General features: G+C 47.0%; 1 protein-coding gene across 1 annotated transcript; it reads right to left on the bottom strand.

Annotated features, from left to right (window-relative positions):
* On the bottom strand, positions 1 to 27,633 carry LIPG (lipase G, endothelial type). The gene is made up of 10 exons (XM_084829639.1): positions 27,585 to 27,633; positions 24,313 to 24,509; positions 21,488 to 21,667; positions 18,962 to 19,073; positions 16,931 to 17,155; positions 13,825 to 14,067; positions 8,292 to 8,412; positions 6,342 to 6,560; positions 4,144 to 4,248; positions 1 to 1,565 (listed from the first exon to the last, which is right to left on the bottom strand). Exons 1-10 carry the CDS (start codon positions 27,631 to 27,633, stop codon positions 1,544 to 1,546), a joined length of 1,473 nt encoding a protein of 490 aa, XP_084685765.1. The 3' UTR covers positions 1 to 1,543.
* Positions 27,634 to 27,714: the final 81 nt, after the last annotated feature.

Raw genomic sequence — 27,714 nt, 5'->3', positions numbered from 1 at the left:
AAGAAGTCACTTAGTTTATTTTTCAAATTCAAGCTTATAAAAAAACTTGTTAGATTAGACTCTTTATACATATAAAAACACAAACATTTGGAAAATAAATAGGGGAGGTGCAAGTATTAGAAAACCTATTATATACACATAAAACTTCACAAGGCTTCAGAAACATATTTGTATAAACATGTGGCACACATGTCACATCTGAGTTACCAAAGGCTTCCATTCTGCAGGACCAAGACAAACTACATGCAAAAGAAATTTGACTTTGTTGGGACAGGACCATAGACAACTGGCCCATACGTGTGGCACTTGTAAGAGAAGAGAGCCCAAAGAAGGTTCTTTTCTAAATTGGCACTGCTTCCTTTCTCCACTGGGAGCAGAAATCAACCAGCAATAGCTTTGCACATGCTCGAGGTAAGAATTTACCTTTGATAGGGCACTTCCGTAGCGTATTTGTACATTTTGTAGGCTTTTTATAGCCAAGGCACAGCTTTGTTTCTGAATTACAACTGAAGTACACTTCAGACATTCCTGAAAAGGTAGTGTGTGTGCAAGCATGAGTAGGAATCACCCACCTGCAGCAGAGCCCACCCTGTATGGCTCCTGCATCAGTCCCTGCTCTGAAGAAAGCAAGTCCATAGCAGCCAGTTGCAATAGGCCTTATCTTGAGTAATTCAGTAACATCGTGGTTATACGGTGTGTGCAATTAGGTCATACAATCACATCTAAACATGCAGAGAAGTAGCCCCATGACTGATTGGAGAGGTGTATACCAAAGCAGTAAATCACAGAGATGCCACGTGCAGCCTCCTTGGTTGGGTGGCTCCTTTGGGTACACCAGCGCCTCCAATTATTCGTTTCTTACAGCACCCTAGCAGTTCTCTCGTGGCCTACTACACTTTGTGGGCATGATCGAGTTTAATAAAAGGACCCAGACTAAAAAACAGAAAGGAGTTGGGAATGATGGGTATTGCTGACCAACACATCTGGAGGGCACCAGGTCGGGAAGGCTGGTCTCTACCATGTGGTTGAGCTGAACATGAAGACCAGCCTGTAGTAAGGCAAGCAAACGATTGTATTGCAACCCTGTACAATGCATTTGTATTTTTATGAGCAGGTAGTATGTAAGATCTAGAAGTGGGGTTTGGCATGAACACTCATCAGGACAAGTAAGTTTAGGCACATAAGACAGGCTTTCCAAAAGGAGGGCCAGTTTAGTAACAGATCGTGGGTTTTTTTTGTAAAATAATAGTAATAAGTTATGCTAAAAAAGGTAGCCATTGAAGCCATAAATATGCGAAGTTCTCAGAAATATGGTTCACATTGTCACAGTTCTTTGAGACCAAGACATCCACCTTTAAACAGCAAGCTGTTGCAAGTGCTAGCAAGAAAGAGAAATAATAATAATAATAATAATATTAATAATAATAAAGAGTTTGCAGCAACAGCTTTTGCCTGAGCAGCTATTCTTCTGCAGTGGCTTTCTCAGCTGATTTGGCTGGTTCAGTCCCCAATGAATGTAGAAAGTCAACCAAGAAAGACATGTTCAGTGCAAGCTTGATACTGATCTAAAGGAGAGGGAGAGAGAGAAAAAGATGTAAATGACTTGAACGCAATTTTATATAATCCGACAACATGAACATAAGAAGAGCTGTCCTGGATCAGACTGAAGGCCTACCAAATCCAGTATTCTGTTTTGCACAGTGGTCCCGATGGGAAGCCCATAACCAGGTTAGGAGTGCAACAGCATCTTCCCACTCATGTTCCCCAGCAATTGGCATACTGCCTCTGATACAGGAGGTACCATATGGCCATCACAACTAATAGCCATTAATAGCCTTATTCTCCATGAATTGGTCTAATCCCCTTTTAAAGCGATCCATGTTGGTGGCCATCATTACATCTCGTGGTGACACTGTCTAGATGTGTAGCGGTATATACATGTGGTACATAAATAAAAATAAATAATGTAAGGCGACTGGCAAAAAAAAAAGGCTCCCAGGATTTCTTGGGTCAAATTTGCCATCCAGTGCAGCTTATGAAGGCTGTCATTTGACCTAATGGGCAGCGGACCACAAAATAGACTTGTTGAGGTTTGGAACACTCCTAATGGAGGCTTCCATCCACCACACAAAGTTAAATATGCCTTACAGTAAAACTGTGTCATTCGCAAGCTTTCAATAAAGCTCTGTATGTGCTTGGTGACAGTTAAAGACATCTTTTAAAACAGGCATGAAGCACCACTGGTCAGGTTGCACTGAAATCCAGAGACAAGAGCTGCAATGCTTCCCCAGCTTCCCCCAGGCACAGTGCCCCAAAATGCTCTAGAACAGGAGTGGGCAGAAGATAGACCAAGATCTACCAGTAGACAGTGAAGGCTGGTGGCTCCGATGCCAGTGGAGCGGTGAATCCGCTCCGAGTTTCAGTCAGAACCAGTCAGAACTCTAGAGAAGCTATCCAAGGTGCTTCTGAACCTTGGATAGCTCCTCTAGAGTTCTGACTGAAACTCGGAGCGGATTCACCGCTCCACTGACTTTGGAGCTGGCAGCCTCTACTGGTTCTCTGGCAGTCCTTCAAAGGAAGGATTCTCCTCTGTAAAACAGGATACATGGACACCCTACAATTAGCTCAGTCTTTTAGCCCACAACATACCAGCTCTCTGTTAACTCTCTTCAACATTTGCAGTAGATCAGCAAGGGTTTCTGACTCCCAACTGCCTAACAATAGTGAGAACTGAAGGCCTCCCACCCTAACCCACTCCTAAATCACCTTGCTGAAAAAGAACAGGGGGCGGGGAAGTAGGAGTGGATTTTTCTGTGAAAGGACTCTGGAGCTTGGTTCCGGCACTGATCGCTAATTCCTGGGCTGCCCATGTGCTCCGGGACACCCTGTTCCTTAATTCTTCACTAATGTCTGCCCACTTGAGCCACCATTTCGCACTTGGCTCTGGTTGGTGGATCTCATGGAATCCTAGGGTTGGAAGGGGCCTACAAGACCATCGAGTCCAACACGCTGCTCAGTGCAGGAAGCCTGATTCCCAGGCGGTCTCCCATCCAAGTACTAACCAGGGCTGACCCTGCTTAGCTTCCTAGATCAGACGAGATTGGGTGCATCCAGCCCTTTGCTCCTCAGAGTTGTAGCAAAAAAAAGTAGATCCTGCAAGTGGAAAGTCTGACCACCTGTAGAATGCATCTTCAAAAAAGGGGTATTTTATTTTACCAAAACGAACTCTATTGCTCTTTTTTAGGGGAAGACGATTCAGTATTATGTGCAGTGTGGAGGGGGACGGTGTTCAGCGGCAGAGCACTAGCTTTGCACGTAGAAGGCCCTTGCATCAGTCCCTGGCATTTCCACCTAAAGCAATGATGGGCATCATATGGCCTACAACTCCCATCATGCCTAACCATTGGCTTTGCTGGCTATGGCTAATGGGAGCTATAGGCCAAAACACCTGGAGGGCCATAAGTTGCCCACTCCTGACCCAAAGGATCAGGTAAGCAGGAGGTGGCTGTAACAGCTTCTGCCTTCGTGCTTCTTCCAACAGCACATTGACTATGCGAGCAAGAAACTAGGTGCTGCTGATGTGGTATGCCAAACATACTTCTGCAGGAATCCTTTGAAATGGGAGGGACCCTAGCACTGTAGTAGAGCACCTGCTTTGCATGCAGAAGGTCCCAGGTTCGATCCCCGGCATCTCCAGGTAGGGCTGGAACATCTCCTGCCTAAAACCCCGGAGAGCCTCTGCCAGTCAGTGTCGACAATACCGGGCTAGATGGACCAACAGTCTGATTCAGGATAAGGCAGCTTCCGATGTTCCTGTGACCCAACCAGAATGTCACCTGCCACAGAGGTGGTGACATCTCCAGCAATAAAGGTACGTGTAAAGAGGGTCTTAAACTGGGGTGGGGGAGTTCAAAGAGACAAAAAAAAAATGAAACGTTCATGGACTGCTGGTACTCCCTACCTGCCTACTTCAACTACCAAAATTAAAACTCATCCATAACGGATGACTTCTTAGAACTTGAGATCTCTCATGTTTACTTGAAGTCCAGCTGTAACAAAAAATCCTTGCAATGAAGTCAGCCAGTCACACTTTGTACTACTGCAAACAGCACATGAACCCCTGAAGTCTTATCGAATTCTTACATTGTTTGGTTTTTCTTCTGCCAGCCATCTCGACATTTTATAAACCAGAGCTCTCGGCCAGGAGATATGTTGGTCATCTGGAGGTCTTCTGCACAAAAAGTGAGCCTGAAACAAAAAAAGGAAAGAAATCCAACCGTGCTAAGATTAGAGTAATGCATGTTGCAGAGAGGCCTCTAAATGGAAAGTGCGATAGCAAGCCGCATGCTCCAACTTCTAGAACTTTCTGTAGCAGAACTGGTAACTCCCACAGTCATTTTCTTGTCAATAAGAATAAAACAAGCACCATGTTGGTGAGTACATCTAGAGTTTTGGGATAGTGTTGGGGGCACTCCCATAAAACAGCTGCCATTGGGAAAGGGGGCCTTGATCATTCATAAAATGGTTGGCACAGTGAGCATGGCGGGTCACGAAGCCCTCATTTCCCAGAAGGTAAACTGGTGAGGCTAGAAAGAAAATAACCTACCTAAGCACAAAACACCTTCCTAGTCTATACCGAAGATGTTTAGCAAGGCGGCTTGTATATGCACCCTCCCCTGCCCTGGTGTCGTCCTGCTTTGTTGGACCCCAGCTCCCAGGGCCAACGGCCATGCTGTCTGGGAATTATGGGAGCTGTAGTCCAACACGTCTGGAGGGCACCAAGTTGGGGAAAGCTGTTAAACATTTGCAGTGTGGATCTGGATGTATATCCCTTGGCTTTTCATTACTTTTAAAAGCAACAGGTACCTTACTTGATATTAAAGGCCTGTTACCTCGTCTTGGTTTAGTAGGCTCAGTGTGACTCAAAAGAATACAAGACTGAGAGAGAGAGAGAGGCTTACAGGATGGATGAAAACAAAGATTCTATCAAGCACGCATACACGCACGCATGCGCGTACATGCGAGAATGCGCGCGCGCACACACAGATACACACACACACACTATTGCCTGTATAATCAAAGTTTACTGTAGTTTATACTTTTTGCTAGCTATTCTTTTAGAATGTATTGTTGTGAAGAAACCAAAAGAAACTTCTCTGAGGTTGGGCATTGATCAAAGTTCCATTTATGGAAAGACAACGTGAGACTGTGCTATAAAACTCATCTTCCAGCTGGTTAACGAGTCCACTACATCCTCAAGTTAATATGTAAAAATGCTGGTCAGAAGAAGGCATCGTTCAGGATTCTTGCTTCCTCATTAATATTCTTAGAGGCGATCACTTCCTGCAGGCTCATGTGTGCAATTTTAATGTGTAACTTGAAAGCTGACTTGGGTATTCCAAAACCAAAATAGCAACTGATGAAAAGATGTGTCCAATTCATTCACTGGTTTCCTCCCAAGCCCGTCATTTTGATGAAAGCCGACCAAACTATGAGAACCAACAGTCTCTTGTCTGCATATGTGTGAGTGTGTTTTTCATAAGGAAGGAATTGGAGAAGAGCTGCAATTCAGGCAACCTGAGGACCCTTAAATATCAGGACTTGCTTTCTTGATACAGCAACATTTTTCAAACTGGAAGAGGCTTGATCATTTGCAACTGTATTGTCAAGAATTCATGGCTTGATTACACGGCTCAGGGCCACAATACCTGACAGAACCCCTATCCTGATATGAAACTACCTGGACACTACGATCAATATCTGAGGTCTTCCTCTGAGCGCTTCCTCCGAGGGAGGCTCGTAAGGTTGCAACAAAGGGCCTTCTCAATGGTGGCCCCCCGAATGCTCCCCACTGATGCCCACCTTGTGCCAACACTGTCACCTTTTTGGCGCCAGGTTAGGACTGCCCTCTACTCCCAGGCTTTTCATAACATATGATGGGGCACCTATGTCAGCTGTCTTGAACAGGTCTGTTATTGAAAATGTTTATTGAAATTGTTTTTAGCTATTTAAATTGTTTTAAATTTTGTATGTTAAAATTTTTTAGACTACGTTTTATTGTAATGTGATGTTGTGTAGTGTTTATAATGCTGTGGTGTGTGTGTGTGTGTATGTGTGAGGGGAGGGGTTGTTGTGAACCTCCTAGAGAGCCTCGGCTATTGGGTGGTATAGAAATGAAATAAATAATAAATACTAACGACGACAACAACAACAACAACCAACTACATTTCTGGTGCAGGCATGTATCTGAAGCCCATGCTGCAACAGAGGTGTGTGTGTGTGTGTGTTGCTCTCCAGCAGTTGAAGCCGAGCCTCCCTTGCATATATCCAGTTGCACTTACTTCTGTTGAGTTTCGCCAGACTTCACCCGGATCCGCCTAATGTGCAGTTCCTTGGATGAGTTCTCAGGCCGAGACCAGTAACTTTTCAGCTCTCGCCATAGGCTGTACCAGGACTGAGTGGACCCATCCCAAGTGAGCTTGATCTTCAGAACATCACCAACATCTTCTTCAGTATAGACTAGGAAGGTGTTGGTGTAGTTGAGGCCAATCTGCCCAAACCTGAAAACAAGACAGAAGTAGTTTTGTCAAGGAAGCGCACAGGCAGGTGGTTCGCCCACTCATCTTTGCCCAACACCATTCCAACGCCACGTCTTCCTCCCCGCAAAATGGCTCCGGGTTCATCGAGTTCAGTGGTTTTCAAAGCTGTGTCGGAGGGAACCAGGCTGATCAAGGGCTCTCCAACGGGAAGATCAGTAACGGCAGAGAAGCTTACATGAGAGGCAGCCTGTCCATCACTTTGCATCAGCTGCACTAACAGCGAAGTCAGTCCTCTGAGTGCCACACCTTCGGTGGCTGAAACAGCAACATCCATGCCCAAGGGGTGGGTGGGGGGATCCCCAGGCTTGGGGAAAATCCCAGGGTTTGCAGAAGTAGAGAACATATTCAGAGAAAAAATTAAAAGATTTTTAATCTTTTAATAATCAAAACAACCCAATGAATTATAGAATCATAGAGTTGGAAGGTGCACCAGAGATCATCTAGTCCAACCCCCTGCTCACTGCAGGCTCTGCACTGCAGGGTGCAGCTACAGCATCCCTGACAGATGGCCACCCAGCCTCTGCTTAAATACCTCCATTGAAGACTGAGCGTGCTCAGTGGACAGGGAATGCCAAGTGTCTGTTGCAGGAGAGGAAGGGGAACAGAATGGATTATCTTGAAACAAGGCATGGGTGGGTGGAACCCTGAACAGCAGCACTTCACAGTGCAACATTTTGTTGCTCCTCTCACTTGTCTCAGACAAGCACTTCACTTGTCTCTCTCCAGTATGCAGCCAGAAGAGTATGAGGTGCATTCTCAGTTCGCACAGAGCAACAATATCCAGCATTAACCCACTGCGTGCCCTCCAATATCCCATAGAATCGTCTGCAATACACAAGTTCAGTGACACACATGCAGTGGTTCCTCAGAAGCCAAGTAAGATGAAGAAAGTTCCTATTGTATAAGGAAGTTGGAACACCGTCAACCTAATCCAATTTGCCACTTTTAAGCCATCCACGCATAATGTGACCACCACTTCAGCCTGTCCTTCAAATGCAGCAGGCTACGACAGTGCAACCTGATGGCAGCAGAATGGGCAGAAATTTTCAAGCTGCAGCCGAGGGGGGGGGGGGAACCAATTTTTTAAAATGTTCTCCTACATTTAAAAAAAAAATCCCTGCAGGAAGAAAACTAGCACCACAGGAGGAAAGGTTCTGGTCCAGATTGCTCCTGGCTTTCTTCCTGCGGTTTGTTTTTTCATCTTGCAGGGACTTCCACCTTTGTGAGCACCCCCCCCCTTGTGCCACTCCTCCTCTGAAGGAGAAATACCCCCTTGATCATGCTCCAACAGTCCGCTCAGCCACAGACTCAGGTAACACATGCATGCACATGCACACACAGACACATCAGGGATACACTGCAACATTTTGTTGCAGAGTCTCCACTTGTTTTGACCCAATTGCCAGCTTAGTCTTAAAGTTACCGAGTACTTCAGCCTACCCCAACCTGGTGCCCTCCAGATGTGTTGGACTACATCCCTGAGCACATCTGGAGGGCGACAGGTTGGAGAAGGCTGGAGTATATTTTCCAAACCATTCTCTTGTGTAAAATAAGCCATTCCAGTGACCCATTCTGAACTGAGGTGGAGCAGCAAAGCAAGAAAAAGGTGCTTCCTAAACAACCTGTTTTTAAGAGTGTCAACCTGAAGAGGGATGGGGAGGAAGAGAATGTGGTCTAAAATTCCCCACTTACACTTCCAGAGGGAGAGGTTGAGAATCTCCATTGGTGCCATGCAGCAACACAGAGAAAGCTGGTTCCGTTTCACCCATGTTTTTGTAGCTGAAGACATGCATTTTCATTTGATAGTGGAAAACTGTGGAGACACAAGCAAAGACACTGAGCGTGGAGCCAAAGTTTGGGCTACAAATCCTTTGTTCCATAAACAGACATGGTTTGCAAGGAAAGTGCCAACTGGCACAGGATTTCCCTTCTCCTCGCCAAGTAGCATTGCTGGGGCTCTGTGCACATTAACCTTGATCAGAAACAGATAACCACAGATGAGGCGAAACCTTAAGGACCTGGAAAGCATTTGCATGACTCCCTCATTTCCAGCCACACCCCTCCAAAGAGAGGGAGGACGTCTCTCTCTGCTCTCCTGCAAAGATCAGCCATTGTATACCAGCAGACTAATTACGTGAGTGTAAGCACCCCAGCCTGCCATGTGAAGTGGCAAGCTGGAGTGCTTACTCATGAGGAGCAGTTTTGTCTGCGGCTTGTAATGCAGTTCTTTCCGACTGACCCAGCAGATCTACTACAGCTCTCTGTGGGAACTATTTTCTGTTTAACAAGGGGCACACATTCCTACAGTCCAGGATCTGAGGAGAACATCTCCCCCACCCACAAAGATGTGACGATGGCCAATGAAGTCGATGGCTTCATGGGGGATGTATCTATCAATGGCTATTAGTCACAATGGGCAGATGGAGTTCTCATGTTCAGATTCGAAGAGTAGAGTGCCATTGCCTTCATGCCCTATTTATGGGATTCCTGGAGACATCTGTTGTAGATATATGTTGTTGTTGTTGTTGTTGTGTGTGTTATTTGTTCTATGTCATTATGTGAATGGTTTTTATATTTTATATAATGGTTTTTCATTTTTGTGAACCGCCCAGAGAAGTTCGGCTATAAGGCGGTGTAGAAATATAATAAATAAAATGAAATAATCAGGGGGCTGGAAACAAAGCCCTATGAGAAGAGACTGCAAGAACTGGGCATGTTTAGCCTTGAGAAGAGAAGACTTCTCTTCTGAGGGGAGATATGATAGCGCTCTTCAAGTACTTGAAAGGTTGTCACAGAGAGGAAGGCCAGGATCTCTTCTCCATCATCCCAGAGTGCAGGACATGGAATAACAGGCGCAAGTTACAGGAAGCCAGATTCCGGCTGAACATCAGGAAACACTTCCTGACTATTAGAGCAATACAACAATGGAACCAATGACCTAGGGAGGTGGTGGGCTCTCCCACACTGGAGGCATTCAAGATGAGGCTGGACAGCCATCTGTCGGGGATGCTCTGACTTCGGTTCCTGCATCGAGCAGGGGGCTGGACTCGACAGTCTTATAGGCCCCTTCCAATCCTACTATTCTATGATTGTATTCTAAATGTTTGGCCACTGTTGGAAACAGATTACTGGGCTAGGTCTACCCTTGGTCAGGTCCAGCTGGCCTTTTCTTATTTCCCAAGGCATACCCCAGTGGTGGGGGAAAGCACTGATGAGGACTCATCCTCAGACTGATGTGGTTTTGGTGTTTGGCTCCTTGCATTTCCTTTTCCAAAGGAGAGCTAATGCCAGTGATGCATTCATCATGATTTGGGGTCAGGGCGTTGCTGGTGTCCAACAGCAAAGCCACGGATACTAACAGTGCCGTATCAAACAGAACTTGCCACCAACTTATCTTTCCTTTCCATGACCGGGAGTAGGGCCTCTTCCCTTCTTGCTACCTACACCAGCCTTCCCCAACCTGGTGCCCTCCAGATGTGTTGGACTACAAATCCCAGCATGCCTGATAATTGGCTGTGCTGGTTGGGGCTGATGGGAGTTGTAGTCCAACACACCAGAAGGGCGACAGGTTGGGGATGGCTGATCCTTTGAGCCTGACTTGCTTTAGGTCAAGTCTATTCTTCAGCCCCTACAAACCAACAGAGTCCATCTCCCTCCCCCACTCCCGCCCCCAATTAAAACAGGACCAAGTTGGCTCCATTCTTCACAGTTTAGTCAAGCAGCAGCTTTGGAGCCTCCCACATTTCACAGCAAGAGAATGACCTGGTTCGCATGTAACAACAACCCATCAATTTAAGAAATAGTGGGTTGTTGTGCATGAGTGGGAGAGAGCAAGTACCCCACCTGCAACACGCCTGCCACTTCCACTTCGACTCAGCAACCCACAACTGGCTCCTTCATAAGTTGCTGAGTGTGATATCTGAACCTGGACTGCTGCTTCTTTTAGGGGCTAAACAACCCAGTGGTTAACCCAACAACAAACTATGGGTTAACCATTGGGTTGTTCATCCCCTAAACAACCTAGCATTCCAAGATCAGACATCATGCTCAGAAGGAGCCAATCATGGGTTGCGGAGTAAAAGCGGAAGAGGCAAGCATATTTTCTGCCTGTCTGTCTCCCACTTGTGCATGACAACACATCCATTTTTAAATTGATGGATCGCTGTTACATGCGAACAGCTCCATGGAGTAGCAGAGGCTAAGAACCACCAAAGAAAGGGCAAGTAGAAGCCTATTAAAAAGGTGGCAGACACGGAAGGGCCATCGGCTCATTGACAGAGCACCTGCTTTACCTGCATAACATCTCCACTCTCCAGGTTCAGTCCTTAGCATCCCTAGTTAAAAGGGTCTCAGGTAACACTGCTGGGAAAGTGGGTGAAGCCCCTGGAAAATGGCCTGACTCAGAAGACAGCTGCGTGCGTTCAAAGAGGGAAGCTGGTCTCTCTCCCCTCTCCCTTGCCATCTGGTTGTGGCGAGGATGTCCTCTAAGAACATAAGAAGACCCTGCTGGATCAGAACAAGGGTCCATCTAGTCCAGCATTCTGTTCACACAGTGGCCAACCAGCTGTTGACCAGGAACCCACAAGCAGGGCACGAGTGCAACAGCACCCTCCTGCCCATGTTCCTCGGCAAGGGGTATACACCAGCTCACTGCAACTGGTACTGGAGGTAGCGCATAGCCACCAAGACCAGTAGCCATTGATAGCCTTTTCCTCCAGGAATTTGTCCAACCCCCTTTTAAAGCCATCCAAATTGGCGGCCAACACTGCATCCTGTGGTAGTGAATTCCATAGTTTAACTATGTGCTGTGTGAAGAAGTCCTTCCTTTCATCTGTCCTGAATCTTCCACCAATCGACGTCATGGGATGACCCCTTTGGATTCTAGTATTTTGAGAGAGGGAGAAACATTCCTGTTTCAGGACAGCACTGGCCCTCTTCCAAATACAGGGATGTACAGTATATGCAAGCCAATATCACACCAGAGAAGGAAACCTGAAAGGTTTCATGCTGCGTTCCCCAACCAGCTGCCCCCCAGATGTGGTGGGCTTCAACTCCATTGCATCTGTCCAGCTGCAATGGCTGGCTGAGAATGATGGGAGTTGCAGACCACCACACTTGGGGATGACCAGGTTGGGGAAGGCTGGGCTCATGCTTTCTTCTTGCCTGCTTCTGGCTTGCTTGCCAGCAATGACGCTACTAGAAACAGAAATAGTTGAGCCATAGGGGGCACCCGGGTAGGAGAAGAGTGAGCAAGCCCAGGATTAGGCTGTGGCGATGGGGCAAATGACGTCTTGCACACACAAACTATTATGGAGATCTATGTTAGAGGCACCATTTTTCTCTTGCCCATCTTTGTCTTTGAAAATAGACCTCCAGATGTTTTGGACTTCAACATTCAGCATTTCTGACCATTGTCCATTCTGGCAAGGGCTTCTGGGAGTTGAAGCCCAGATTTTTGTGATGGAGAGCTCAGATGGGGTTTAGCTGCAGGAGCCACGGAGGTTAGTAGGCCATAAGGGAGAGACTGCTTGGGAAACCAGCAAAGTGATTTTCTGAGAACAGTTAGGGAGGTGGTGCTATTGCAAAAGAGGAGACAGCACTCAAGAGTTGTGCTGATCAGCTGAAAGGCCAGTCTGGCAACCACAGGGAAAATGAGACATGACGTAAGTGAGCCAATGCGGATAACAATCTCCCAGCCAGGATTTATTATTACCAGTGGGACCTGCAACAAGATGTTGTAGTGCGGAATGCTCCCGATTCAGAATCCCATTCCTTGCCCACCCCGGTTTTCTGTTCTCTCCCCACACCCAACAGTCAGTCATTGTTCCATGGCCAATGAGCATTTTCAGTCCTCACTGGGTTATTGGGGTATGTGTCCCCCGCCCCCTTTGAGGGTTTTTTCTTAAAGGTTTTTCTACTTCTACAAACTTAGGGTTCCCCTGAGCCTGCTGGTGCCTCCTTCTTGTCTGTGGGTGGGGCTGTTTTGACAACATAAGCATCAGCACTCACAGCCTGAACTGAACTATCAGAAATAGAGGGAACGGGATTATGATGATCTGAATGAAAAACAGCCAGTAGAGGATACAAATCCGAGGAATAGTTGGAAGGGCTGTTTAATTGTTTCCCATCCAGCAGTTATTCTGCTCAAAACTGTCCCCCTCCAAAGGGTTAGTCATCTTCTCCCCACACTGTTCCTCTATCCCAGCTGCAGCTCTCTACAGCTGTTTTTTATTCCTAATTGACCACGTAACGTCTAGTTTGGCCCTTAGATGAATGTTATGATAATTTCAGTCTCTTAGTGGGAACAAGCTGATTGGCTACTGCCCAAATGCCAAGGGCAATCGTTTTCAGCTGCTGGCCTGCAGATTTATGCTGGTTCAGCCTCTGCTTCGATGTAGGATGGAGAGCGAGCGACAAGGGCATTCAACCATTTGCCTACTCCCTAACAGGAAACCGCTACTCTAGGGATTCCCAACCATGGGCCCATCAGATTATGTTGGGTTCCAACTCCCATCATCCATGGCCAGCACAGCCTATGGTCAGGGATGATGGCAGTTGTAGTCCAGCATCTGGGAACCCAGGGGCAATAGAGAACTGTGTAATTCCATTAGCACATATGATGTCGCACTAGCGGAATCTAGGTTCCAAACTACAGGCAAGAGGGGAATCCAACCAAAGGATTAGGTTTGTGCAAGCACAGTGGTGCAACTGCTTACACCACAGGTTGTGCAAGCGTAGTAGGCAACAGCCTGTGCAATGGAAAGATTCGGCAGAGCTTTGCTAGCACTATTTGAATTTGTGGAATGACACCATTAGATACCGCCCTAAGGTTTTAAAGAAAAACAGCTGTTCGTGTGCCACTGCCACACCACTGAATTTTTGCAGCAAATCCGACGGTGGCAAGGGTGGGTGGGGAGAAATTGGCCCCTGGAAGTTGTCCACCCTGAGCTACTCCTTAAGAGGAAACTTCTACTTGACTGGTTCCTGAATGCAGATGCCCTTGATGTTGGGCTTCAAATCCCATAATCCCCAGCCTATGGTCAGGATGCTGGAAGACTGAGTCCAACATCATCTGATGAAGCAACGTTGAGAACCCCCAACATTGCAGATGCCGGAAGTGTTGTCTTCCACAATACATATACATATCCGTTACAAAGACACACACACACAAAGACACACACAGGCATACATGCCCAGACACCAAGGGGAGGAAGAACGCGCCCACCTTTGAAGGGCATGCCGGCCCGCGTCTTCAAGTACATCTTGGTGTTCCTCTTGTGCCTCATTTTCCTGGCATTGTAGCCAATGCTGTTGCAGCGGTTCTTGCGGCAGCTCAAGCAGATGCCCTTCTTGAAACGGCCAGGGTCCGTGCACTGGAAGGCGAAGCTCTGCTTATCTGTGTTCACAAGGGAGTCCACAAAGAGGTGCACGGACCGTTCGTGTTCGCACCTCATAACGTCCCCGATATCTAGAAGGAAGGGTTGGTGTGTGGGGGAGGACAGATGAGATGCGTAAAGCAGCAAACCAGCCATTCTGCATTCTCGTCAGTCGGCAGGGGCAAGACATGTGTCCAGCAAGATTTACGGACCTCTCAGTCCTTTGTAGTTCAGCACGAGCCACGCTTGGCCAAGGACTGAGCAGGCCTGTAGCCAGAGGTTTTGCAGTGTGATGTAAAGGCTTCAAAAAATCCACGCAGAACCTAAACACAGTTTAGGTTTAATATGTTCAAGCAACCAAAATATTTAAATTAACATTTTAAATAGGATTAAGGGAGCAATCCTATGCATGTTTATAAAGAAAAAGGCCTACAACTCCCAGCCAGCCATGCATAGGATTGCGCCCTAAATGAGTTTGCCAAGGGCTTTCCCTTGAGCGGCTGGTAAAGGTCAGAGCCAAATTCATTATCTGAATGAGCAACTGAGTAGAACAGCCTTCCCCAACCTGGTGCCCTCCAGATGGGTTGGCCTGCAATTTCTATCATTCCCAGCCAGCATGCCCAATGGGAATTGTACTCTGACACATCTAAAGGGCACCAGGCTGGAGAAGCTTGGAGCAGAGTATTGCTAGGATTCTTTTCCCTCATGTTTCCATAAGCGAAACGTGTGAGATAAATACTGAAGGTCAATATAGAGCTTTCAACTGTTCAAACTGATTCCCATGCATTGTCCAGATCAGGAGTGGGCAACTTGAAGCCGTCGAGACATTTTGGACTACAACCCCCATCATCACTGACCATTGGCTATGTTGGCTGCGGCTTATGGGAGTGGTATCCAAAACATCTGGAAGGCACCAGGATGCTTGTCCCTGATCTAAATGAAATCCTTAAACCAACCCTGTAAGTTAAGTGAGTATTGCAGGTGGGAGATGGAAGCAGACTGGCTTGTTTAGGGCCACCAGGGGTTCATGGAACAGGCAGCATTCAAATCAGAGACTTCCTGATTAGGGGGCAGGCTCCTGGCAAGGTTTTAAATACTGGGTAAAATCCAACAGAAGTTACTTAGAGTAAACCCATTCAAATGAATGGGACAAGTTAAGATTGCCGGGAGAATTATCAACAACCTCAGATATGCAGACAATACCACCCTAATGGCAGAAAGCAAAGAGGATCTAAAGAGCCTCTTGTTGAGGGTGAAAGTGGAGGGGGCAAAAGCTAGTTTGAAACTCAACATTCAAACAACTGAGATCATGGCATCTGGCCCCATCACTTCCTGGCATATAGAAGGGGAAGAAAGGGAAGCAGTGACAGATTTTATTTTCTTGGGCTCCAAGATCACCGCAGACAGTGACTGTAGCCATGAAATTAAAAGATGCTTGCTCCTTGGGAGGAAAGCTATGGCGAACCTAGACAGCACAGTAAGAAGCAGAGACATCACCGTGCTGACAAAGGTTCGTCTAATCAAACCTATGGTTTTCCCAGTAGTAACGTATGGCTGTGAGAGCTGGACTATAAGGAAGGCTGAGCGCCGAAGAACTGATGCTTTCAAACTGTGGTGCTGGAGAAGACTTACGAGTCCCCTGGACTGCAAGGAGGTCAAATCGGTCAATCCTAAAGGAAAGCAACCCTGACTGCTCATTGGAAGGACAGATCCTGAAGCTGAAGCTCAAATATTTTGGCCACCTAATGTGAAGAGAAAACTCCCTGGAAAAGAGCCTGATGCTGGGAAAGATTGAAGGCAGAAGGAGAAGGGGGCAGCAGAGGATGAGATGGCTAGATAGCATCACCGATGCAATGAATATGAACTTGAGCACCCTCCGTGAGAGAGCGCAGGACAGGAAGGCCTGGCGTGCTATGGTCCATGGGGTCACGAAGAGTCGGACACGACTTAACGACTGAAAACAACAACAATCTTAAGTCGTATTAATTTCAATGGGTCTACTCTAAGCAGGACTTCTGTTGGATTTTACCCATTATTATTAATACTTGGCACTAGCATGTTCAAGCATTTTACATGCATTTATCTTGTTATAATCCTTAAATTAAGACTTTATGAAGAGAGCTTCAGCTATTGGGTGGTATAGAAATGAAATAAATAAATATAAATAAATAAATAAATTTAAGGTAAGGGTAGTTTGGTTAAAGTGGTAGTGGTTAAAGCAGCCTTCCCCAACCTGCTGCCCTCCAGATTTTTTGAGCGACAACTCCCAGAATTCCTGACCATTGGTCATGCTGGCTGGGGCTAATGGGGGTTGAAGTCCAAAACACCAGGAAGGCATCAGGGTGCAGGCAGGCTGGGTGAGAGCATTGGACTTTGGCTGGGGAGATTTCAGTTCAAAATTCCTAACTCAGCCATGAAGCTCCCTGGGTAAGCTTAGGCCAGTCACTCTCTTAGCCTAGCCTATCTCACAGGGTTCTTAGGAGGATAAAGCAGGGAAACAGACACTCATGACCATCATGCTGAGCCCAATGGAGGAAGGTTTGGATACAAATGAGAATAAGAATATCATCATCATCATCATCCATGTTGTAGAAAGGCCCAGGCAGTTTTGCCCAAGACCATCAAATGCAGCCTTTGCCCAACCTGGTGCCCTCCAAATATGTTGGACTACAACTTCCAGCGTGCCCCAGCCATGAGGATTAATTTGAACCAGTAACTTAGGGCGCAATCCTATGCAAGTTTAGACAGAATGCTGGCTGGGGACTGCTGGGAGTTGTAGGACTTATTTCTGTCTAAACATGCATAGGATGGTGCCCTTAAGATTCCTAAGCTCAGTCTTAGCCACTACATTATACCTCCTTTCCCAGAGGAAAGCAGTTCTGCATGCTGGAGGATTGTATTCCAATCAGTGTGACCACGCAATCCCCTGAAGCGCCAGCTTGTGGTAGAACTTACTCCCAGAGGCAAGCGATCCCAAGACCTTGGTGAAGCCACATCCTGGCTGGGTGTCTCCTCCATTGGGGTAGACATCAATGTGGCCAACCGGCATCTGGATCCCAATGCTGAAGCCCAGCGTTTCCTTCGTATACGTGTGCAAGACATCCACGAAGTCTGCGTCATCAGGAGAGAGCCGCCTACTGGGATCAGCTCCTTCAAACATTGGGCCAGCTGGATCCAAGCCTGCAGGAGCAGAGGTATTGGGTTAGCCCTTCCGTTGAGATGGCCACAGATATTTTGCAGGAATCTGCTTTATGGTATTTATAGTACTTGTCACAGTATTTGTCTATCTAGGCCAAGCTCTCCGGGGGCTCAGACAGGTTTCTTTCCCATTACCTGCAACCTGATCCTTTAAACTGGAGGTGGCACCAACTGAACCCAGAATCATCTACACGCATACCTTGTGCTCTGCCACTGACCTGTGCTCCCTCTCATTTCAGGTGTTCATGTCATTTTTTTCAATTCTTACATTTCTCTGCTGCCCAATAGCCAAAGCTCTCTGGGCAGTTTATAAAGATTGAAAACCATTAAAAACACATTATACATAGTATTAAAAAAATTTACAGACATACATATAAACAGACAGCGCAGACGCACATCTATCTAAACAATTTTTTAAACAATCAAGAAGAAAAATCCAGGACTTGATGAAAACCTCCTCATATGCTGCCAAATGCCTGAGAGAAGAGGAAAGTCTTAACCTGGTGCTGAAAAGATAACAATGTTGGTGACAGGCAGGCCTCGTTGGGGAGATTGTGCAGGAATTGGGAAGCCAACACTGAGCAGACCCTCTCCCTGTTGCCACCTTCCAAGCCTCCCTCAGAGGCACCTGAAGGAGGGCCTTAGATGGTGAAAGAGGTGTACAGGTAGGTTCATGCCAGAAGAGGCACTCCGTCAGATACTGCGGTCCCAAGCTGTGCCATATCAATTTCCCCCTAAAGCGCTGCAACTGGTTGCTTTATGTTTTTTGCAGAAGTCATAGGAGTCACTAGTGTGGTGTAGTGGCTAGAGTGTTGGACTGGGAGCCGGGAGATCTGGGTTCTAGTCCCCGCTCGGCCATGGAAGCTGACTGGGTGACTTTGGGCCAGTCACAGACTCTCAGCCCAACCTATGTCACAGGGTTGTTGTTGTGAGACTAAAATGGAGGGGAGGAGGATAATGTAAGCCGCCTTGGGTTCCTTGCAAGAGGGAAAACGCCTGGATATAAATGCAGTCAATCAATCAATCAATGAATGGAGATGAGACCCATTACACAGTGGTGAGGAACGTGGGCCCACCAGATGTTGTTGGACCGCAGCTCCCACCAGCCCTAGCCACCATGGATAATGGTGCCGGATGATGGAAGTTCCCTGCTCTTGTTGCTTCCCTAGAGCTAAATCCCTCATCTCCTGTTTCTTGAAGCTAAAGCAGTTTTATCCCCGCTAGATTAGCCTTCCTCAGCCTGGCACCCCCTAGATGTGTTGAACTACAATTCCCATAATTCTCAGCCAGCATGGAATTATGGGAGTTATAGTCTAACACACCTGGAGAGTGCCATCTTGGGGAAGGCTGCCCTGGACTGAAGCAGCAGGCAACACTGCTTGATTCACACTGTCAGCAGTGGAGGCTGGTGGCTCCGATGTCAGTGGGGTGGTGAATCCGCTCTGGGTTTCAGTCTGAACCAGTTATTGCTTTGCATCTTGGATAGCTCCTTTAGTTCTTACTTGGTCTTACTGAAACCCTGAATGGATCCACCACCCCACTGTCAGGAAGGAGAGAGGGGAACATCAGACTATCTAAGTGTGTTTTGAGTGACTTCCAGTCAGATGGGGGAACTGGGTCGATAGCAGTTCACTGAAGTTTCCTGCATAGCTTCAACAGATTCAACAGATTTCTCATGGCACAAGGCTGCCTCAAGCAGAAAACAGGGCATTTAGTGGTTTCCGAAAGACAGCAAGCCACATTCCTATTTGGAACGGAAGACGGAAAGCCATCTGATGGCCAGCTTACCTGTAATTCTGCCTATCGTCCCATGTGCATAGTTGCCGGTAAATCCAGCAACATGCGCACCAAGGCTGTAGCCAATCAAGTGGACATTTTGGAGCTGGAAATGCTCTTTCTCCTGCAAGGGCAACATCAAGAGGGTTGGCCATTCCTTTGTGGATGAAAAGCTATTATTTAGACAAAGTGGGATGCAACGTACAGAGGGGAAGAAGTGAAGAGGATGCTGAGTAGTACCAACAGAAAAACAACTGGATCACTCACTCTCAAATCTGAGAGTACTGTGAAAACATCAATAGCAGCCATTTCAAAGGCAAGCCATTTCCATCCAAAGATAACCTGTTTTTCCTGTTAAACCGACACCGCTTTTACAACCTCCAGACGGTGATTTTGACTGCAACACAGAGTGGAAGCTTGAGTGACTTGCATTGTTATTGACAGATGTTGTTCAACTACAGCTCCCATCCACCCCAGCCACCATGGCCAAAGGGCAGAGATGGTGGGGAAGGTAGTCTAACAACATCTGGAGGGCCAAGGTTTCCCAGCCTTGATCTAAGGGTTTCAGATGAGATACAGAAGAACAACACATAGTAGGGTGTATCCAAGGTTAGTCTTAAGTCCCATTCATTTCAATGGGTCTACTCTAAGTAGGACTAAACAGTGGTTAAGTATCTCAGTGCTCTAGAACAGTTGGTCATGGAACCAACCAGAGACGAGGCAACCCTGGATTTAATCCTAACTGGTGCTGGCCAGGACCTAGTATGAGCAATGTGAGTGTTGTTGAACCAATTGAAAACAGTGAACATAGTGCTATCAGATATACAGTATTTAGGGTACAATCCTATGCATGTTTAGACAGAAAAGAAGTCCTGGAGAATGCTGGAACTTGTAGGACTTTTTCTGTCTAAACATGCATAGGACTGCACCCTTAAGTAGAAAATTGCCAAGGAAGTCCAACACAGTCACATTTGACTTCAAAAAAGGGAACTTCTCTAAAATGAGGGAACTGGTAAAAAGGAAGTTGAAAGGGGGAGTCAAGAGGGTTAAATCTCTTCAAAATGCTTGGAGGTTGCTAAAAACCACAATAACAGAAGCTCAGCTTGAATGTATACCACAGGTTAGGAAAGGTAGCACCAAGTCCAAGAGGTCACCAGCATGGTTGATGAGCAGAGTCAAGGAAGCTATTAGAGAAAAGAGGGCTTCCTTCAGAAAATGGAAATCTTGCCCAAATGAGGATGTAACAAAAGGGGGCACACACTTGCACAAAGCTACTGTGCAGATACAGCCCTTCCTAGACTGTACCACTTTACATGGCTGGTGGGGGAAATCACTGTTTTGGATGCTCCCTCACAGGAAGACTATGTCTGTAAAAAAGCAAGCGTGCCTGGGAAAAGATTGCAGACCGAAGCATTAGTTTATGCGCAGGTAATTTTTTTTCTCTTGGTGGAGGATTGCACATTCAAGTCCAGGAAGGGCTGTACCAAGGAATACAGTCAGTAGTTCTGAAGGTTGGAAAGTTCAGTTGGAAAAGGCTTGAGCCAGGTAGTTATAGCAAATGGATGAACAACAGCAGCTTGGAAACACAGGCTCATCGAGAGGCATGGGGAAGCTATTCAGAAACAGAGCGGTAGCTGGCTATCCAACTGTGGGAAAGATGGAGAGGTGGGAGGAGGCAGTGGAGCAAAGCAGAACCCCACTGTCTAGCTATGGGGAGGCGGGTGGCCACACTAATTGAATGAGCCAGCAGTTTTCCTAAGGCAACACTGGGGGACAACCAAGTATGTTCAACCATCTACTAGCAATACTTTAGACTCTGGGGTTTTCTGAGTGAACGTGCTGGGGTACCCACAGGGCCAGCTCTGCCATTATGCAGGCTGATGTGCCTGGATCAGGGAGCAGAGAGGAAGAAGCGGTGAATGGCACCACTCTCCCCCACCTCCTGTCAGGGGCCCCCGCTCCTGCCTCCCCGCTGCCTCCAGCGAGGGCTCTGGAGAGCCCTGCGAGCCGCTCTCCTTTGCTGCAGCAAGAGAGCAACTGGCAAGGCTCTCTAGAGCAACCAATTGGGTGCTCCACCAGCCGCCGTTTCTTCTTACCGCGGGCAGCTGCTTCTGCCTTGTGCCTCAACTGTGGGGCTCCCATGAGAAGTGAGCCAATCTCTCGCAGCAGTTCGACTGACTTCTCGAGGGAGCCCCATGGCTGAGACACAGAGAAGCGTCTGGGCGGGCAGGAACGAGTGGCTGGGTGGGCCAGTGGGCTGGCCAAGCAGGCCGGCCGGCCAAACAGGCAGATCAGAACACGGCCGAGTGCGCCGATTCAACTTGCACCAGAAGAGGAGCCCAAGCATAAGCAGCCCCGTCTGCCCGCCCTACAGATCAACAGCTTGGCACGTGGCGTCTTGGCAAGGCAGTCAGCACTCGGGCGTGCAGCAGCAAGCCCAGCGTTTCCAGCGCGTCAGCGCCGTGCAAGTTCCAACGGCTTCCTTCTTGCACAATTTCCACTGCTCCACGCGGGAAGGCTTTTGCTGGCACGTCTTACCTGCAACCAGTCCAGCAGCTTTGCAACTTCTTTTCCAACCACCCTGGTGTTGTTCACAGCATTGGGATAGAGCTGGTGGGCCAGGAAGAGCCAGTCAACCACCACCACGTTGGCATCCTTCTCTCGTCCCTGCAGAGCCGACACCAGGCTGCCAACCCATTGTTCAAACATGCCACTCAGCTGGAAGAGAAAAAAACCCAATCCTTAGGTCCTTTCTGATCAGAGGAGGACTCTAACAGAGACTCTAACAACCCGGGGTCGCCCAGACAACCAATTGCCTGTTACCAGTGGAGGCTGGTGGCTGTGATGTCAGTGGGGCGATGAATCTGCGCTGGGTTCCAGTCAGAATCAGTCAGAACTTGAAAGGAGCTATCCAAGGTACACCTTCGATTGCTGTCTTCAAGTTCTGACTGAAACCTGGAGAGGATTCACCACCCCACTTACATCGCAGCCACTAGTCCCCGCTGCCCCAGAGGGAACGCGGCCCTCAACAGAAAACAGGTTCCACACCCCAGTTTAGAGCTCCAGAGCAGGAGTTACTCTGCACCGGTCACTGCATCTATTACAGCTTGTTATGCAGGAGCAAATGGCCAAGAAGCCAAGCTGTCAACTAGGAAGCTCACAGTCACAATACTAGCCCTAGCAGTAGGTCTTGAGCCCCTTATGGACACCACACACACACACACACACACACACATACACACACACGTTCACTGCATATGCAGAGATGCCTTCGAATGTCTGATGAGGGCTTTAGGCAACCTACTATTTTCAGCATCAGCTTTCCCTCCTTGAACAGGAGAGTTTGTTGCTTCCCTAGCAAGCCAACAACCAACCCTGTCTTATGATTCTGGCTTGTTAGGAAAGGAACAAGCCAGAATCCCCAGGTTGGACGTCACAGTAAAGCAGGGATATGCAACCTGGTGCCCTCCAGTTGTTTTGGACTACACCTCCCATAATCCTTGACCATTGGCCATCTGCACACTTACTCATTCACTCATGCTCCAGTGTACAATGCAACTTTTTTTTCTTTAAAAAAAAGGGAATCCCCAAACGTCTCCACAACAGGCACCTTGGGGACCGTGATTAATCAGACCGTCCCTGATTTATCATGGTCACTCCGTCCAGTGACCATCATTAATCAGGGACTGGTTTTAAAAATTAGATATTGAAGACCCTTGTAAAAACTGGGACACTCAGAGCAAATCCAGATTATGCAGGCAGAACAAGGCACCTCTGCTTAGATAAGCGCTTTGCTGCTATGGCCCTGCGAGAAAGAATGGGAGCAGACGCTACTCTTTAGTGACTCTGTGGCATTTTCTATATACTTCATCCCAATTATTCAGCACCAAGTAAGATGTTTCCCCAACAGTCCTTGGAGTCAAATACTGTGAAACCCTGGTTTCCCTCTTCACAGTTTGGGCAGGGGGGTTAAAAGAATTAGGATGAGTAAATGTTGCCTTGTTTACCTATGCGGCTCCTGGCCCACTCTTCCTTCTGCTTACCCTCTTCCACTCCCCAGTCCTTCCTCTCTGCTCAGACTTTTTCTCATTCCTCTGTGTCAACCCTCCTTGTGCCACCAGGCTTCCCAGGGATGGCCTTGTGCCACCATCAGGCCAGAGTTGCACATGAATTTTCATATCTGCACGAGAGAGCCAGGCCTCCGTGTGGGATGCAAGCCCTGCTGCATTCTTGTGTGCAAATTATGAGCATTCAGGGTTCCTTGGTGCACTGTGGTAGCAGTGCCTAGCGAGACCTGAATAAGAGCGCTGGTGGTGTGGGGGGGAATATGCTGGACGACTAAAGAAAGGAGCAGAGGGAGAAGAGGGACAGCCTGTTTTCCTATCGCTTGTCTTGCCTGTCAGATGTTCTTTGCTGCGCAAGCAAGAATTCTGGGAGTGGGGGAGAGAAGAAACCCCACAGCCTTTGAACTACAGTAAATATGAGGGGCATCAAATATGCCAGGGGGTCGCTGCTGCCTGGCGTGAGGAGAAATTGAAAAGCAAACAAACCGCTATTTTTAATCTTTAAAGCCCTAAATGGCTTGGAGCCAGGCTACCTGAAGGAGCATCTCCTCCCATATTTATCTATCCAGACCCTAAGATCATCTGTAGCCCTTCTGCAAGTGCCCCAACCATGTGAGGCAAGAGGGTGACTACAACAGAGAGGGTCTTTTCAGTGGTGGCACACCATCATCTCAATGCTCTATCCAGAAAGGCTCATTGGTGCCTACACTGTGGTATTTTCGGTGCCAGGCAAAGAACCTTTTTTTATTTTCCCAGGCATTTTAGGAATTGTTTTGAGTGCTTTTAGATCTTTGCACAGTTTTATTCCTGCTGGTGGATTTACTTTTGGTTTTACTATATGCTGCTACTGGTTTCATCAGTCCTGTTATATTGCCATTGTTTTATTAGCCTGAGTTTTATGTTTTTAATTTATATGCTGCCCAGAGAACTTCAGTTCCTGGGCAGTTTTAAAAAGTAAACAAATATGGCAGCTACGGTGCTTCCCATGTGCTTCCCTCTTTCCCCAGGCCCTTCTGTTTGCCCTGCCTAGCATCACAGTAGTTCATCCAATGGCAGCTTTGCAAATAATACAGATACATTTAACTGAGAACTCCCATTCCAGAGACCTAGAAAGAGCAGGTGTAGAAGCCAGAAAACAACAAGTAAGATGCACTCTGTATTGAAGCCCTCCCTGTTCAAGGCCATATATAATATGTGCCTAGATATACCAATGCTGCCAACAGTAAGCACACCCTTAATTGGGCAGCTCCTCTTGTGCCAAGAGCAGCCTGGAGCTATGTAAAGTTGCACTGCACTTACCGTCCATCCATGAATAATGAAGAAGCTTTTAGCGGAGAGGTTGAACTTGCAATCTTCTAGATACTGGTCTTGGCCAATGGTGAGGTAGCAGCCTTTGTCTTCTGGGTCTGTAGAGGTGCGCACATTGAATTTCACTTGCAGCTTCTGAACTTTTGTTGGTTCTTTTCCTGGTGTTAGCAACTGAGAAATGCCGTCATCTGGAACAAGAGTATTTGGAATTTAGCATCACCCAGCAGCAGGTGAATAAACTGAACAACTATGGAGTATTCGTAAGGTATCTATCTAAAGCAGGGGTGGGAAACCTGTGGCCCTCCAGAAGTCGCTGGACTCCAACTATTGCACTCATGTCCTGCTTGTGGGTTTCCTGTGGGCACCTAGTTGACCACTGTGTGAACAGAATGCTGGACTAGGTGGACCCTTGGTCTGATCAAGTATGGTTCTTCTTACATTCTTAGATGTATGTTAAAGGTAGCCACAAGCTCTCATAAACTCCACAGACAGGTATAATATGTGTCTGGCAGCTTTTCATGCTACCAGAGGCACATGCAAGAACTCACTCCTTATATACATTACTTAGTACATGAGTCAATGCAGTTCCCACAGATAAAGGGTTCAACCTCCACTGGGGACTTTTTTTATCATGACATTTTATTTTATTTTGAGACAAGGTCAACAAAATAAAGGCAATAAAAAGAAGACAAATGTGCGTAATAAAAGATCACAATCACTAAAGAAACAAAGGAATCCACTAATTATAGATCTAAGTAGGAGCTCAATTTCTATTGAAAGTAAAAATGCAAGTTTTACAACTATGAAAGGAGTGTGTGCAGTTGTATGCCATTTTGTGTGTTTGTGCATAGTAATCAGAAAAAATGCAGGCAACCGTATCTTGTTGGAACATTATGAAAAGGTTGAAGTGCCTCAGCATAGGAAATGAATGGAAACCATGGTGCCATAGAATCATTCTTCACATTAGGGTTCCTTGCTCGCTGCACTTGCTGAGTAAGTTTATACATACTCATAGCCTCCCAAATTTTTATCAATCCACCGCTCTTTAGTTGGTTGCTTTGGAGACTTCCAGTTATAAGCTATACATAATTTTGCAGCTGTATACAATTGCTTAAGAAGGTCTTCAGGCAGAAATGCAGGATCCTTGGGTTCAAAACAATGATGCAGCCTTGCGTTAGGAGCCAGCAATGGTCTAACATGAAGACATTCCTGACAGCAATCAGCAACCATGTTCCAAAATTCCCGCACTGTAGAACATTCCCAACAAAGATGAAAGTATGAGCCAATAGGAACACACTCCTTACAACAATAGTGACTGTAAGTCACTGGGGACTTAATGAATGGCTTCAGCCAAGTACCTTTCTTTCAGAGGGCAACAGGGTTGCTGCAAAGGTTGACAATCCCATTTATTTATTGCATTGAATGATTTTTATAATTTTTTTTAAGCATCTGGGTAACGAGAGACTGCACAATAACCACAAGAGACAAAACCCTATCCAAAAGTAGACAGGAAAAACTAGTGGAGAGCCAGAGCTATAAGGATTTGTATCCCCACTTCTGCCAAGGAGCTCAGGTCACCCCATGTTGATCCTCACAAAACCTGCAAGGATGAGAAACTGGCCACACAGTATACTTCACTGGTCGCTTTCGAGCTGAATATTCTGTCTGCTCTGCCCCATGGGCTTTCTCCCCCTTAATGTCTAGTGTGCTAACTCAACATTTTTAAATCTTCAGGAAAGGTTTTCCACATCCCCTCGGCAGCTGAAAAAGCCCCACATGTCTGCCCACTGGAAAACATTCTAAGCAGGGCTCCAGGGTACGTATTCAGTTCAAGAAGGATTTGGGGCTCTCCTGTTGGGCCCCATCACTGAACAGAAAGTCAAGCAGTTCAGCTGGGACAGCCAACCGTCACCTACGGCTGCACATTGCTGGCAAACTTTGGCAGTCGTGGGCAGGTTGCCTTTCATGGAAGCTTCTCTGCCATTATTCACCCTCTCATTGAGGAAGCCCTGATGAGCTTCCAAGAAGCCCCAAAGTTCCCCAGAAGGTAGCACAGCCTCAGGTGGATCAAACTCAAGTCCTGCACATGCATTTGCAATGCATATAGGCTCTCCATGCGAGGAGGGGGAGCGGGGAGGAGCACGTGCAGGGTGCGACTGCCTGCAGCACAAGAGCTTCCTCTGTCCATGGAGCAATTCGCAGGCCAAAGAACCCCAATTTTCCACAATTCTAAATCACACAGAGCCTCCACAAACAAAGGAGGCTTTCTGTCACACTCTACACACAGAGGGCAAGGAGAACGGTGACCGGGGACAGGGGCAGAGCTGTGTGGCCATGCTGGCTGGGAGTGATGGGAGTTGTAATCCGACAAATCTGGAGAGTACCAGGTTGAGGAAAGCTGCATCATATACCACAATACCTGGTGGAGCACCTCTCCCTGTCTGAGCCTACCAGACACTACGATCAATATCAGAAGCCTCCTCCGAGTGCCTCCTCCCAGGCAACAAGGGAGAGGGCCTTCTCAGTGGTGGCTCCCCAATTTTGGAAAAATCTCCCCAGTGAAGTACACCTGGTGCCAACACTGTCATCTTTTCAGTGTCAGGTTAAGACTGTCCTCTGCTCCCAGGCATTTGATGGCATATGATGGGGCATTTCTGTCAGTTGTTTTTATCAGGTCCAGCGAGTATCTTGTTGTAACTGTTTTAGCTATTTAAATTGTTTTAAATTTTTTGTGTTAGAGATTTTATATTATATTTTTATTATCTTTATTGTGATGTGTATTTTTGTGAACCGCCCACACTGCTAATGGGTGGTATAGAAAATTAATAATAATAATAATTTGTATCAGACTACACATAAAAACAGGATTTTAAGAAAGCACACCAATTTCTTTCTCTCCCACCCAAAACATCAGGTCCTGCCAGCACTTAGCATACTAAACCCCTGACAGACACCAGCTCACAGACTGCGCTGGGCCCCACATGCCTGCACAACAGGTACAGAGAATTGGAGACTATGCACACATAAGAACAATATGGTACACACATAACCTCTGTGTACAGTCTGCATATATACTGGGGGATGTGCAATCGTGCCTACTAGCCCCACACTTTTTTAATGCATGTCCAGTATCATGTATACCCACAGCTTATGCATCTACAGACTGTAGACAGGTAGGCTCTGTTGGGAAACCTGCCAGGTACAGGGTCTCAAACTGCATACACAATTAGTGCACATAGGCTTTGCGCATACATTATGCTAACATGTGTCAAAGAGGGGTGGAACCCATACAAATGGCACCCTCCCACTCATGTGAGTATTGACCTACACCAGCCTTCCCCAACCTGTCACCCTCCAGATGCGTTTGGACTACAACTCCCATCACCCCCAAAC

Source organism: Heloderma suspectum, chromosome 2 (genome assembly GCF_057233095.1).
Source record: "Heloderma suspectum isolate Gila_16-S chromosome 2, 16-S_ref, whole genome shotgun sequence".
NCBI classification, from domain to species: domain Eukaryota; kingdom Metazoa; phylum Chordata; class Lepidosauria; order Squamata; family Helodermatidae; genus Heloderma; species Heloderma suspectum.
Note: the sequence above shows the minus strand (reverse complement) of the source record. Positions and strands in the feature narration are given on the sequence as shown.